Consider the following 16,013-nt stretch of genomic DNA (forward strand, 5'->3'; position numbering starts at 1 on the left):
GAAAGTTGAGCAAGCATGGTCAACTTAGTTGTTGTCTTTTTTAGGGTTAGTAATATTATTTTTATTGGTAACTGAAACATTTATTGGTACAGTACAGTAGCTTTAACTTTAACTCTCCTCCTAGGAGGGTATTCTGAGATAATTTATGACAATTTTCAGGGAAGCTTTGGCTGGACTGCTCAGATAAATTCTTTTTTCTCTTTACTGTCTGTAGGTAAAGCTCTACACAGCTCTCTAGACTATGAAGAAACAGAGAGGAATAAACAAGGAGAGTCTATACCAGGTCTGTAAACTTTACATTGCATGTTAATTTAGGAACATTGTAATTAGACAGTAAATGTCAGGAAAATTATGAGGAACAAATCAGTAAATCAGGTGTGCTGCAGAAAAGTTCTTAGAAAAATAGAAAAAGATCTGCTAAATCAACTTGTCATTGCTGCAACAATAGGATTATCAGCATCTTCCAGTCTAACTCTATGATTAGCTTCTGTATTTCCTTGTATAAGTGCCCATGCTCCATGCTCTAAGAAGTGCCTTCCCCTCAGGCCAATATATCAAACAAGAACTTCCCCCCCCCCTCCACCCAAGCATTGAACAATCACCCTTCTCTCTCACTTTCCTAAGTAAAAGGAAAACCTCATTCAATTACCACTTTATTTATAACTTTTTAAAGCTTCAACTACAGCCAAATCAGTGCAATTTATAGTTCCTTACTAAACACCCTGGGGATTATGTGAATTCCTTCCAATAAGCACCCCTCCTTTTAGCCACAGCTTTAAGAAATGAGTGTGTACCAGGTGAGTAAACTTTACATTACATGTAACATTCAGGAATATTACAACAAGACTGTAACTGTCAGGAAAATTGTGAGGAATAAATTAGTGAATGAAGTATGCCACAGAAAAGTTCTTAAATAAGAATAATGAAATAAAAAATGGGGTTGGGGAGAACGTCCTGGGTAAAACAACAAGGAAAGACTATAGGAGAGGGACTGGGAATCCTCGGGGATATTAGATTTTTTTCTTTTATTGTATGTAACTCTCCTATTTTGTTGTTTTGTTGTAATGACCCTTTAATACCCCCACATTGATCAACATTTTATTTCTCATAACATTGTCACTTAAAGCCTCCTCTTGCAAAGAGGGGGCAAGATTGATTTTGAGGACAATAAGTAACTTTGAAACAATGTGAAAGTGAAAGAGCACAACAAACGTTAAGACATTCATTATTCCTACTTTTTTCTTGTCCTCTAAATGGAAGTCTATTTGCAGGTTTCCCAACCAGGTAGCATTCCTCAATGTGATATTTCTCTCCTTTCTCCACAGATAAAGCTCCAAACACCTCTTTAAAGAGAAAAAGAACTGATGGGGATGAACAAACAAAGTCTGTTCAAGGTGAGAAAACTTTACAATGCATGTCATCTAAGTATAACCGTCAATAAACTCTAATACAAAGAATAGGGCTGGTCAGTGAATACTGCAAATTAGTGATTCAGATGTCACAGAACATGATTGAACTTTCCCCTTACAGTTAAAATTCCAATACGGATTGATTGTGGGACCATCCTAGACCCTCATCCACGACTTGAGACATCAGGGACAGTGGTTATAGACAGTCAGGGTACTCAGGCTTGTAGCGATGGGCTGATAGTTACTAAAACGTCAGAAGGAATGCCTCAAGACACACAGGATAGCCAGGCAGGAAGTCACAACTTGTTAGTCGCTGGAGTTCAGCGTGAGGCAGTGGAACCTGTTGCATCAGCTGGTCAACCATTCTCAGGAAGAACAGGAAGCGATGAAGAAGCAGGTGTTGGAAATGAGGCTGTATCCACCACACAAGAGGTTTTGAATTATATCGCACACAAGCACTTCAAGATAGTTGACCCATCTAAACCTGAGGAATTAAATGGCTTTCTACAGTATTTAAAAGAAGTGCGCAAAGTTCTGGTTCTGGATGTGCAGCCAGGAAGTTTGATATTGACAGCACTATGTAGTTCATTGGAGATACTGGATGCCCTGTGGTATGACTATTGCACAGGTCACCTGAATGACATGGCACAGAAATATCTTGTGACAAGGGACGTTCTGAAGGAGTTTGACTTGACTGAGCTGAAACTGACAACAACTATTCAGGTGGAGGAGTACATTACTGCACGAAAGTTTTTGCTGCAGGGTTCAGGTGAGCACATACAAAGTGTTTTGGAGAGCTGTCTTTAGCTGAATAAATAGGGCATTGTCTTTGTCATTGCTTTAAAACACATTAGCAGAGGTTTGCATGTTATATTTTTTTTAATGCCCCCTCAAGCATGTTTACAAATTTGTTGTTTCACTGAACTCAGACAGGTATCATTCAAGAAATTTAATGATCAGATCTTATACTTGTGCTCTCTCTATTTAATTGAGAGATGGAGATTGAGGATGGAGGGAGGCAACACTGAGATGACCTCATGACCTTTTGACATTTTTCAGCAAACTGATCCAACTCCTTTATTTTGGGTTAGCGCAAAGAAGTAAATATATTGTTAAGCCAATAGCTTACCAGAATTAACAAATTTCTTTAAATATCTGGCTTAGAAATGTATGGTTTTCAATTTGCAGAATTGTACTCTATAGATCTCTGTAAACAGGGGAATTTATGTGACCCGAGCACTCAATTTGGTTACCCTTCTCTCATACCGATGGCAGATTTTTTACTGGGAGTAACTAAAAAGATCGAAATATACTTCACAAAGACGGCTCGAATATGTTGGTGGTCGATAAAGCTTACTTACCTACTGAGCACTATTTGAATAAACCTCAGAAAGAGATTTAGTGTGTAGATGAAGCCTTCTCTCAATGAAAAGGATATAAGTTAGTTCTCAAACATAGAACTGCAGTGATCAAAGAAGAGCTATTAACATGTATTCAAATTTGCTTAAAGGTCATTCAGCACCAATGGGTCAAACATATAATATAGTAATACTACAAAATACTCAAAATTAATCAACATGTAATTTCTCATAACATTGTCATTTAAAGCCTCCTCTTGCAAAAAGGGGAAGAGATTGATTTCAAGGACACAAAGTAACATTGAAATAATGTGGAAGTGAGAGAGTACAACGGACGTTGGGACATCCATCATTTCTACTTTTTTCTTGTCTTCTTAATGGAAGTTTGTTGGTCTCCACACTAGGTAGCATTCCATAATGTGATATTTCTCTCCTCTCTCCACAGAAAAAGCTCCAAACACTTCTTTACAGAGAAAAAGAACTGATGGGAATGAAGAAGCAAAGTCTGTTCAATGTGAGTAAACTTTACAACACATGTCATTTAACCCTTTAACACCTAAGAGTGACTGGCATCTATTTTCTCCTAACAAGATCACCCTTGATTCAAACATTAAGGTCAGGAGAATAAGGGAAATGATCAGCAACTAAAGAAGCTCTTGATTGTGAAACAATTTTTCCTATTCAGAAAGGTATAGAAAAAGTATGGAGAATATGCCTTCTGATATTAGGGTGTAATGGGTTAATTATAACTGTCAATAAACTCTAAGTTTAACAAATCCTCTTAAAGTAGAAAGACCAGAAACTGTCACAGAAATATTACTTATACTAATTATAATTACCCTCAGACATGCAGTATATGGCAGATATCCAAATTATTACTCCCAGTTTTATGAGTAATTCTCTATAAAAAAGATGAATTGTCCGTTTCATTTTGTTTTAATATTATCAAATGAGTGTCAGTATTTGTAGGTTATCATTTAACCGCATTCCAGTATCGTACCCAGGCATACTCTCTAATCCACCGTCCCGTAGTCCACTGATCGCAGCATCGATGGTAAATTAATCATGTGACTAAATTAATCGAGATTTACACACCCACCCATAGCGATATTTTCTTTCACAATTAATGCGGAAGATTTATCTTTGACTGAGCTGACTTCCTAGCGAGGGAGCGTTTGCGTCGATCAATGGTTGAGCTCCATATTTATGCAGCTTGTAATCATGTTTTCGAGTGATTTGTGCACCGCCGAAGTATCAGGGTTTTTATTAGAAGCCGGTTCCCGGGCACTTGCACCCGTCTACTTTGAACAGAGTACCCGCCTACTCAAAGTACGAAATTAAAAAAAAAATCGTCAAGGAAAAAATTATCAACTTCACTAACTATCAACTCTTCCCTGTAAGTTTAAAACCATTTTTCAGCACAAATGTACCGATTACTTGCCATCAGATCGTGGAAATAAAATTTACCTTGACGAGAGGGCGCTGCGCGACGATCGCGTTCTTCCTGGAGTGCTTAATTAGCTATTACATAACTCTTGCACGTCACGTGCGACACGTTTAAAAGCAAGTGCGTTCGCGGAGGCAGCGTGGCAAGCGAATGAAAAACTCAAGGCGTCCTGGATTCTTTTTTTTTCATTTGCATACCAGAAGTCTAAATGTTAGTTCTTAGCATGTTTACACTTATATTGTTTACACATTCCTTGGAGCGAAACACGCAAGTATCATTTGCATATGAAAGGTCAAGTGCAATGAAATTAACTTTGTTTTCCAGTTTTAATTGAATTACAGCCGATGAAATGATTTTATGAAAAAATCACGTATCCTTTCTTTGCATTCCATTATTTAAACTGTTCATAAAACACTTTGTATTTTTCTGAAACATAATTCAGGATATAAAATAAACTACATGAGACGAATGTCGCCGTAAAAGATGCTCATCAGCTAACACGCGCGTCTTAAAAAGCCAACGTTTTGTCATTTTTTAAGATTAAGCCAAGAAATACATTAAAAAACATATCAAAATTTCAAACGTGAAAATCCGCTTCGGCCTGTACTGACGCTGAAAATTTGCCAGTTACACTCTATCATTTTACAAGTTTAAGTCAGATTGTTACTGTAAGAAGAAAGGAGGCTCAGAGAACAACAGCAGTGTTTTGATATAGTTATAGCTGTATAGTAAAATAAACAAATTCTCCCAGAGTATCATTCTTTTTTACTATAATTAGAGTAAGTATGCGTCATAGCAAGATTTCTTTTCCAGATTGCAGGAAAATACGCTTCTGGAAGACTTGCGTTTTAAAAATTTCCCTGGGGAGCATGCCCCCGGACCCCCCCAGAGGTTCAGGCCTTCGGCCCTCAATTTTACAGGGTACCCGTCTATTCACGAGGCAGTGCCCTTCTACTTCAAAAGTTAATGAAAACCCAGCGAAGTTGTGGTCATTCCTTTAAGAGGCTTTTAACAGTGAAAAACAGTGGCAATAATCAGCAACAGTTTATAAGTGCTTCAGCAAATCAAAGGTATTCGATTGAGGAAATTGCTATTTCTGTACGTTTCAGGACCTGTTCGATGCCACTTTCAGATATTAAGATTCATATCGTCAAATGTGTACATGTAGGTTGTCTTTAAGCTATTTATCGTGAGAAAACATGCAAATTTGAAGTCTCTGATTCCCAGCGTTTGTGACGCCTTACAAACGTGCTGAGTTTGCAACGTTTTTGTCGGCTGGAAACTCGCGTAAAGCTCTTCTTTGTCAACTCAAGGTTGCCTCTTCCGAAGAAGTCCAGTTATTTTGCGCCTTCGTTGCATTGTATAAGTTTACAACTGTGAGGTGCTATAGGCGAGATGGTGCGAAAAAACGTGGTACCATGAATTGTGTTTGTTTTCGGTCCACTTGTCCGAATAACTGACGGATTATCCATTGTCTATGAAACACCTTAATTTTAGGATTGTGGAATTTCGTTCTGTTGAAATGCTTAGTTTTTCACGCACGAGAGATGTGTTTCAATTGAAATCTCATTTTCAGATACCATGAAGACATTTGTGGAGGATAACTCGTTCATTTAAAATATGGATCTATATCTATGATCAGCAATTCACTCCTGAAGTAGAAAGTAGAGAAATTTAACTTCCGGGTTGTGTCTCAAACTTTGATTGTCAGCTCACATATCTTAGGACATTTCCCAACCAAAATGTCTCGAATAAAACATCTTATTAAAAAGTGTGATCAGACCCCTTTACTTTTTTTTAAACTATCCAGCCTCTACAGATGTTAGTGACCAACCACTCCACAAATATATGGTGATGTGTCTTCTAATTCAAGAATGCTATTGTGTCATCTGGTTGGTTGGTATAAAGCAGATTTCTAGTTTCTTGAGAATAATGAGTGATTACACACTAAAGAGAGGTGGATACTTCAGCAAAGAAATTTGCTTTAGAACATTGCTTTAAAAGAGGATTTTGACCGTCATCAGTGTTTTGGTAAAGAACAATCCAATGTTGGGAGTTAAAGGGTTGAATTACAATGTAGTACCTTTAAGGATCATTTCTGCAACTGAATTTCATACACAGGTCAAACTGAAATTTATTTCATTAAGAATCATGATAATTTTTTTAATCATCTAAAAATGGCTTTCTGTCCATAATCTATGACTTCTATAACATGTCTTTCCGAGAATAGGTGATGTATTTAATCATTCCTTCTTTCAATTTTGCTCTCTCTGTCTAGGATATATGAACAGGGTGGTTGTCAGGTGACTTGCTATTGGTAGTCAATTTTCTGTTTTTGACAGAAAATAATTCATTGTTATCGCATTCAAGGTGATAATGGACACTAAATTGAGTGAATTTTGTCTCAAATCATTGATGAAATATTTACTGGCAGAGTTGTTAGAATGACTTGAAATTATCACATGGGATATATATGATTCTACACACAATCTGAAGAGAAAATTATCTTGCTCAGTTCCATGGAATTGGTGGAATTTAATGGAATTAGGGGGTGTATTTGAAAGGCCATTTTGCAGAAAAAACGTCTCTAAACCCAAGCCATTTTTAATTAATACTACTCAAAATGGTTTAGAACACAAAAACGCAGATGGTAATAAAGATTTTCAGTGCAATCTGCCACGTAATATTTGATTTGGACAATTTAACCATCCCATACCTTGTCATTTGGAAAATTTTTGGCAAACAGTAGCATACTGTGCTGTAAATGTTCCTCATCAAGCAAAAATTTTAGTTTGCAGAGATTCTGATCAAAACTATCAACCTTCTCGAGATAATACAGTTGCAGTGGCAATTAATTTGCAAAAAGGGGCAATAGGAACCACAAGAATATGACATGGTGTGGAAATTTAATAATAGTAACTTTCTGTAATCACAGGTTTGCTTTAGTAATGATAACTATAATGTCTAAGTCAATTTCAATTTCAAAGAATATTTGCACTGTGAGAATTATAGCTACTGACTTCCCCAAGAAAGATTTATTCCTCTGTAAGGGAAACAATTGTGTTTCTTTCAAGTGCATAACTATTAAATGATCAGAAACTGTCTCCGATTCTTGTTATTGGTGACTGAAGGTTGCTACTTATCAATGCCCTTACTGCTATTTTTGAAAAAATGATCATGAGAGAGAGCAATTTTTTTGCAAGATGACTAACTGTATTTCCTTGAACAAGTTCTCATGTTCTAATAAGTGCCCTCCCACAAATAAGCATGCACCACTTAGACCATAATTTCATAAGAGCATCCGCTCAAGGACACAGGTCTAAAAAAGTCGAATTATTTATAAAAATTAGTATTTTCATAAATATTTTTACAGCATACACATCAATTTAACAATTTTGTGATGAAAGTAGAATTGTGTCATCTAAAATTTTGCAAACTGCTATGTGCCATCAATTCAAAGCTTCAACATCCCTCCCACAGGCAACACCTTGGGTAACCTCACAGGCATTTGCCCATGGGTTGCCCAGAAGAGGGGAGGATGTGCATACATACAATACATACATACATCAACTTTATTTAGACACGATCAATAATAAAAGCTAAACACTTATGGGGTCATGTGTTTAGTTATCTAATCAAATTAATAAGAAACTTAATAAATAGCTTTAGGCTCTTAACAAATTAATACTAAAATCTCTTAAAATGTTGGAGCTTCAAAATGATTGGCAGCTAATAATATGTAGGCTAACCATGATGTCAGCTTATCTCATAAATATTTCTCTTCACTTTCTGTAGGCAATCTTCCACACAGTGGCGTACAAGTTGGGAAAAGAGATGGAAGGGAACAAAGTGAGTCTGCACCAGGTGGGTGAATGAAAATGTAACATTGCAGATTAGACCCTACTTACTTCCTACTTATTTCCTGAAAAATAAGCCTGCATGATATTATTTGAACTGTGCAAAAGATTTATGACGTCAGAGAGTAGTCAGAAGTGCTGGCAAACTTGTTATGTGAAGTGGATCTTGCAATAATGCCATCCAGAACAGAAGGTTTTGGAATAACAGCTCTGAAAGCATTATCTGCTGGTCTGCCTATACTTGTCAGTGGTAATTCAGGACTTGGAGAAGCTCTGAGGAAAGTGGCTTTAGGCCCACAGAGTGTGGTAGACTCTGAAGATCCTATAGAATGGGCCAAAGAAATCAAGCGTGTCCGTCAGAAAGAGAGAGGCTTGCGACTTTTAGAGGCAAGACATCTACGTAAAAATTACTTGGAGAAGTATAGCTGGGAGGAGCCTTGTAGGAGTCTTGTGATAAAGATGAAGAACCTTGTCTTCGGTAAATTTACTTAAGTTTAAATGTTTCAGCTTTAACTGGTCTAATAACTGATAAACCAGGTAGTCTGGTAAAAAGTTGAATCAGCCTTGAGTCAACTTGGACCTATGATAACCATAAATTCTTTAGAGCTCAATCAAACAAATGGTCAAAAATGGTAAATACTCAGGAAGGTGAACTTAATTGTTATGTAATAATCTTACCCACAAGATTAAGAACAGTATCACAAAGTTTTTAAATATGTACTTGGTAAAGTGCATTTGCTTGGGAAATCCTTTCTATCGTTATTTTACTCAAGACATAAAGCAGGTACTGTTGAAAGTTGAACAAGCATGGTCAACTTGTTTGGTGTCTTTTTTAGGGTCAGTAATATTATTTTTATTGGTAACTGAAACATTTAGTGGTACAGTACAGTAGCTTTAACTTTAACTCTCCTCCTAGGAGGGTATTCTGAGATAATTTATGACAATTTTCAGGGAAGCTTTGGCTGGACTGCTCAGATAAATTCTTTTTTCTCTTTACTGTCTGTAGGTAAAGCTCTGCTCAGCTCTCTAGACTGTGAAGAAACAGAGAGGAATAAACAAGGAGAGTCCGTACCAGGTCTGTAAACTTTACATTGCATGTTAATTTAGGAACATTGTAATTAGACAGTAAATGTCAGGAAAATTATGAGGAACAAATCAGTAAATCAGGTGTGCTGCAGAAAAGTTCTTAGAAAAATAGAAAAAGATCTGCTAAATCAACTTGTCATTGCTGCAACAATAGGATTATCAGCATCTTCCAGTCTAACTCTATGATTAGCTTCTGTATTTCCTTGTATAAGTGCCCATGCTCCATGCTCTAAGAAGTGCCTTCCCCTCAGGCCAATATATCAAACAAGAACTTCCCCCCCCCCCACCCAAGCATTGAACAATCACCCTTCTCTCTCACTTTCCTAAGTAAAAGGAAAACCTCATTCAATTACCACTTTATTTATAACTTTTTAAAGCTTCAACTACAGCCAAATCAGTGCAATTTATAGTTCCTTACTAAACACCCTGGGGATTATGTGAATTCCTTCCAATAAGCACCCCTCCTTTTAGCCACAGCTTTAAGAAATGAGTGTGTACCAGGTGAGTAAACTTTACATTACATGTAACATTCAGGAATATTACAACAAGACTGTAACTGTCAGGAAAATTGTGAGGAATAAATTAGTGAATGAAGTATGCCACAGAAAAGTTCTTAAATAAGAATAATGAAATAAAAAATGGGGTTGGGGAGAACGTCCTGGGTAAAACAACAAGGAAAGACTATAGGAGAGGGACTGGGAATCCTCGGGGATATTAGATTTTTTTCTTTTATTGTATGTAACTCTCCTATTTTGTTGTTTTGTTGTAATGACCCTTTAATACCCCCACATTGATCAACATTTTATTTCTCATAACATTGTCACTTAAAGCCTCCTCTTGCAAAGAGGGGGCAAGATTGATTTTGAGGACAATAAGTAACTTTGAAACAATGTGAAAGTGAAAGAGCACAACAAACGTTAAGACATTCATTATTCCTACTTTTTTCTTGTCCTCTAAATGGAAGTCTATTTGCAGGTTTCCCAACCAGGTAGCATTCCTCAATGTGATATTTCTCTCCTTTCTCCACAGATAAAGCTCCAAACACCTCTTTACAGAGAAAAAGAACTGATGGGGATGAACAAACAAAGTCTGTTCAAGGTGAGAAAACTTTACAATGCATGTCATCTAAGTATAACCGTCAATAAACTCTAATACAAAGAATAGGGCTGGTCAGTGAATACTGCAAATTAGTGATTCAGATGTCACAGAACATGATTGAACTTTCCCCTTACAGTTAAAATTCCAATACGGATTGATTGTGGGACCATCCTAGACCCTCATCCACGACTTGAGACATCAGGGACAGTGGTTATAGACAGTCAGGGTACTCAGGCTTGTAGCGATGGGCTGATAGTTACTAAAACGTCAGAAGGAATGCCTCAAGACACACAGGATAGCCAGGCAGGAAGTCACAACTTGTTAGTCGCTGGAGTTCAGCGTGAGGCAGTGGAACCTGTTGCATCAGCTGGTCAACCATTCTCAGGAAGAACAGGAAGCGATGAAGAAGCAGGTGTTGGAAACGAGGCTGTATCCACCACACAAGAGGTTTTGAATTATATCGCACACAAGCACTTCAAGATAGTTGACCCATCTAAACCTGAGGAATTAAATGGCTTTCTACAGTATTTAAAAGAAGTGCGCAAAGTTCTGGTTCTGGATGTGCAGCCAGGAAGTTTGATATTGACAGCACTATGTAGTTCATTGGAGATACTGGATGCCCTGTGGTATGACTATTGCACAGGTCACCTGAATGACATGGCACAGAAATATCTTGTGACAAGGGACGTTCTGAAGGAGTTTGACTTGACTGAGCTGAAACTGACAACAACTATTCAGGTGGAGGAGTACATTACTGCACGAAAGTTTTTGCTGCAGGGTTCAGGTGAGCACATACAAAGTGTTTTGGAGAGCTGTCTTTAGCTGAATAAATAGGGCATTGTCTTTGTCATTGCTTTAAAACACATTAGCAGAGGTTTGCATGTTATATTTTTTTAATGCCCCCTCAAGCATGTTTACAAATTTGTTGTTTCACTGAACTCAGACAGGTATCATTCAAGAAATTTAATGATCAGATCTTATACTTGTGCTCTCTCTATTTAATTGAGAGATGGAGATTGAGGATGGAGGGAGGCAACACTGAGATGACCTCATGACCTTTTGACATTTTTCAGCAAACTGATCCAACTCCTTTATTTTGGGTTAGCGCAAAGAAGTAAATATTATTGTTAAGCCAATAGCTTACCAGAATTAACAAATTTCTTTAAATATCTGGCTTAGAAATGTATGGTTTTCAATTTGCAGAATTGTACTCTATAGATCTCTGTAAACAGGGGAATTTATGTGACCCGAGCACTCAATTTGGTTACCCTTCTCTCATACCGATGGCAGATTTTTTACTGGGAGTAACTAAAAAGATCGAAATATACTTCACAAAGACGGCTCGAATATGTTGGTGGTCGATAAAGCTTACTTACCTACTGAGCACTATTTGAATAAACCTCAGAAAGAGATTTAGTGTGTAGATGAAGCCTTCTCTCAATGAAAAGGATATAAGTTAGTTCTCAAACATAGAACTGCAGTGATCAAAGAAGAGCTATTAACATGTATTCAAATTTGCTTAAAGGTCATTCAGCACCAATGGGTCAAACATATAATAAAGTAATACTACAAAATACTCAAAATTAATCAACATGTAATTTCTCCTAACATTGTCATTTAAAGCCTCCTCTTGCAAAAAGGGGAAGAGATTGATTTCAAGGACACAAAGTAACATTGAAATAATGTGGAAGTGAGAGAGTACAACGGACGTTGGGACATCCATCATTTCTACTTTTTTCTTGTCTTCTTAATGGAAGTTTGTTGGTCTCCACACTAGGTAGCATTCCATAATGTGATATTTCTCTCCTCTCTCCACAGAAAAAGCTCCAAACACTTCTTTACAGAGAAAAAGAACTGATGGGGATGAACAAACAAAGTCTGTTCAAGGTGAGAAAACTTTACAATGCATGTCATCTAAGTATAACCGTCAATAAACTCTAATACAAAGAATAGGGCTGGTCAGTGAATACTGCAAATTAGTGATTCAGATGTCACAGAACATGATTGAACTTTCCCCTTACAGTTAAAATTCCAATACGGATTGATTGTGGGACCATCCTAGACCCTCATCCACGACTTGAGACATCAGGGACAGTGGTTATAGACAGTCAGGGTACTCAGGCTTGTAGCGATGGGCTGATAGTTACTAAAACGTCAGAAGGAATGCCTCAAGACACACAGGATAGCCAGGCAGGAAGTCACAACTTGTTAGTCGCTGGAGTTCAGCGTGAGGCAGTGGAACCTGTTGCATCAGCTGGTCAACCATTCTCAGGAAGAACAGGAAGCGATGAAGAAGCAGGTGTTGGAAACGAGGCTGTATCCACCACACAAGAGGTTTTGAATTATATCGCACACAAGCACTTCAAGATAGTTGACCCATCTAAACCTGAGGAATTAAATGGCTTTCTACAGTATTTAAAAGAAGTGCGCAAAGTTCTGGTTCTGGATGTGCAGCCAGGAAGTTTGATATTGACAGCACTATGTAGTTCATTGGAGATACTGGATGCCCTGTGGTATGACTATTGCACAGGTCACCTGAATGACATGGCACAGAAATATCTTGTGACAAGGGACGTTCTGAAGGAGTTTGACTTGACTGAGCTGAAACTGACAACAACTATTCAGGTGGAGGAGTACATTACTGCACGAAAGTTTTTGCTGCAGGGTTCAGGTGAGCACATACAAAGTGTTTTGGAGAGCTGTCTTTAGCTGAATAAATAGGGCATTGTCTTTGTCATTGCTTTAAAACACATTAGCAGAGGTTTGCATGTTATATTTTTTTTAATGCCCCCTCAAGCATGTTTACAAATTTGTTGTTTCACTGAACTCAGACAGGTATCATTCAAGAAATTTAATGATCAGATCTTATACTTGTGCTCTCTCTATTTAATTGAGAGATGGAGATTGAGGATGGAGGGAGGCAACACTGAGATGACCTCATGACCTTTTGACATTTTTCAGCAAACTGATCCAACTCCTTTATTTTGGGTTAGCGCAAAGAAGTAAATATTATTGTTAAGCCAATAGCTTACCAGAATTAACAAATTTCTTTAAATATCTGGCTTAGAAATGTATGGTTTTCAATTTGCAGAATTGTACTCTATAGATCTCTGTAAACAGGGGAATTTATGTGACCCGAGCACTCAATTTGGTTACCCTTCTCTCATACCGATGGCAGATTTTTTACTGGGAGTAACTAAAAAGATCGAAATATACTTCACAAAGACGGCTCGAATATGTTGGTGGTCGATAAAGCTTACTTACCTACTGAGCACTATTTGAATAAACCTCAGAAAGAGATTTAGTGTGTAGATGAAGCCTTCTCTCAATGAAAAGGATATAAGTTAGTTCTCAAACATAGAACTGCAGTGATCAAAGAAGAGCTATTAACATGTATTCAAATTTGCTTAAAGGTCATTCAGCACCAATGGGTCAAACATATAATAAAGTAATACTACAAAATACTCAAAATTAATCAACATGTAATTTCTCCTAACATTGTCATTTAAAGCCTCCTCTTGCAAAAAGGGGAAGAGATTGATTTCAAGGACACAAAGTAACATTGAAATAATGTGGAAGTGAGAGAGTACAACGGACGTTGGGACATCCATCATTTCTACTTTTTTCTTGTCTTCTTAATGGAAGTTTGTTGGTCTCCACACTAGGTAGCATTCCATAATGTGATATTTCTCTCCTCTCTCCACAGAAAAAGCTCCAAACACTTCTTTACAGAGAAAAAGAACTGATGGGAATGAAGAAGCAAAGTCTGTTCAATGTGAGTAAACTTTACAACACATGTCATTTAACCCTTTAACACCTAAGAGTGACTGGCATCTATTTTCTCCTAACAAGATCACCCTTGATTCAAACATTAAGGTCAGGAGAATAAGGGAAATGATCAGCAACTAAAGAAGCTCTTGATTGTGAAACAATTTTTCCTATTCAGAAAGGTATAGAAAAAGTATGGAGAATATGCCTTCTGATATTAGGGTGTAATGGGTTAATTATAACTGTCAATAAACTCTAAGTTTAACAAATCCTCTTAAAGTAGAAAGACCAGAAACTGTCACAGAAATATTACTTATACTAATTATAATTACCCTCAGACATGCAGTATATGGCAGATATCCAAATTATTACTCCCAGTTTTATGAGTAATTCTCTATAAAAAAGATGAATTGTCCGTTTCATTTTGTTTTAATATTATCAAATGAGTGTCAGTATTTGTAGGTTATCATTTAACCGCATTCCAGTATCGTACCCAGGCATACTCTCTAATCCACCGTCCCGTAGTCCACTGATCGCAGCATCGATGGTAAATTAATCATGTGACTAAATTAATCGAGATTTACACACCCACCCATAGCGATATTTTCTTTCACAATTAATGCGGAAGATTTATCTTTGACTGAGCTGACTTCCTAGCGAGGGAGCGTTTGCGTCGATCAATGGTTGAGCTCCATATTTATGCAGCTTGTAATCATGTTTTCGAGTGATTTGTGCACCGCCGAAGTATCAGGGTTTTTATTAGAAGCCGGTTCCCGGGCACTTGCACCCGTCTACTTTGAACAGAGTACCCGCCTACTCAAAGTACGAAATTAAAAAAAAAATCGTCAAGGAAAAAATTATCAACTTCACTAACTATCAACTCTTCCCTGTAAGTTTAAAACCATTTTTCAGCACAAATGTACCGATTACTTGCCATCAGATCGTGGAAATAAAATTTACCTTGACGAGAGGGCGCTGCGCGACGATCGCGTTCTTCCTGGAGTGCTTAATTAGCTATTACATAACTCTTGCACGTCACGTGCGACACGTTTAAAAGCAAGTGCGTTCGCGGAGGCAGCGTGGCAAGCGAATGAAAAACTCAAGGCGTCCTGGATTCTTTTTTTTCATTTGCATACCAGAAGTCTAAATGTTAGTTCTTAGCATGTTTACACTTATATTGTTTACACATTCCTTGGAGCGAAACACGCAAGTATCATTTGCATATGAAAGGTCAAGTGCAATGAAATTAACTTTGTTTTCCAGTTTTAATTGAATTACAGCCGATGAAATGATTTTATGAAAAAATCACGTATCCTTTCTTTGCATTCCATTATTTAAACTGTTCATAAAACACTTTGTATTTTTCTGAAACATAATTCAGGATATAAAATAAACTACATGAGACGAATGTCGCCGTAAAAGATGCTCATCAGCTAACACGCGCGTCTTAAAAAGCCAACGTTTTGTTGGCTTTCAAAGCTTTCAAAAAATATTCCGAGCAAGTGAAAGAAACTTGAGAGAAACTTTGTTCCAATTTAATATTCATTTAAGATTAAGCCCAGAAATGCATTCAAAAACATATCAACAATTTCAAACGCGAAAATTCGCTTCGGCCTGTACTGACGCTGAAAATTTGCCAGTTTATCAGTTTATAAGTTTAAGTTAGCTTGTAACAGTAGTTAGCTTGTACTGCGTCTCAATAAGCCAACATTTTGTTGGCTTTCAAAGCTTAAATATTCCGAGCAAGTGAAAGAAACTTTAAAAAAATTTTTTTCTAATGTAATTTTCTTTTAAGATTAAGCCAAGAAATACATTAAAAAACATATCAAAATTTCAAACGTGAAAATCCGCTTCGGCCTGTACTGACGCTGAAAATTTGCCAGTTACACTCTATCATTTTACAAGTTTAAGTCAGATTGTTACTGTAAGAAGAAAGGAGGCTCAGAGAACAACAGCAGTGTTTTGATATAGTTATAGCTGTATAGTAAAA

At 37.1% G+C, this 16,013-nt stretch overlaps 1 protein-coding gene across 2 annotated transcripts in view; it reads left to right on the plus strand.

Annotated features, from left to right (window-relative positions):
• LOC131791560 (uncharacterized) overlaps positions 1-16,013 on the plus strand; it is a 36,249-nt gene that overhangs the window by 5,598 nt on the left and 14,638 nt on the right. For both annotated transcript variants that reach the window (XM_066167527.1, XM_066167528.1), the window contains 11 exons: positions 215-283; positions 1,326-1,394; positions 1,531-2,178; positions 3,213-3,281; positions 8,010-8,078; positions 9,078-9,146; positions 10,187-10,255; positions 10,392-11,039; positions 12,074-12,142; positions 12,279-12,926; positions 13,962-14,030. In XM_066167527.1, coding sequence (XP_066023624.1) covers positions 215-283; positions 1,326-1,394; positions 1,531-2,178; positions 3,213-3,281; positions 8,010-8,078; positions 9,078-9,146; positions 10,187-10,255; positions 10,392-11,039; positions 12,074-12,142; positions 12,279-12,926; positions 13,962-14,030 — 2,496 coding nt within the window. The remainder of the gene's footprint in view (positions 1-214; positions 284-1,325; positions 1,395-1,530; positions 2,179-3,212; positions 3,282-8,009; positions 8,079-9,077; positions 9,147-10,186; positions 10,256-10,391; positions 11,040-12,073; positions 12,143-12,278; positions 12,927-13,961; positions 14,031-16,013) is intronic.

The sequence above is a fragment of the Pocillopora verrucosa genome, chromosome 5 (assembly GCF_036669915.1).
Source record: "Pocillopora verrucosa isolate sample1 chromosome 5, ASM3666991v2, whole genome shotgun sequence".
Lineage (NCBI taxonomy): Eukaryota > Metazoa > Cnidaria > Anthozoa > Scleractinia > Pocilloporidae > Pocillopora > Pocillopora verrucosa.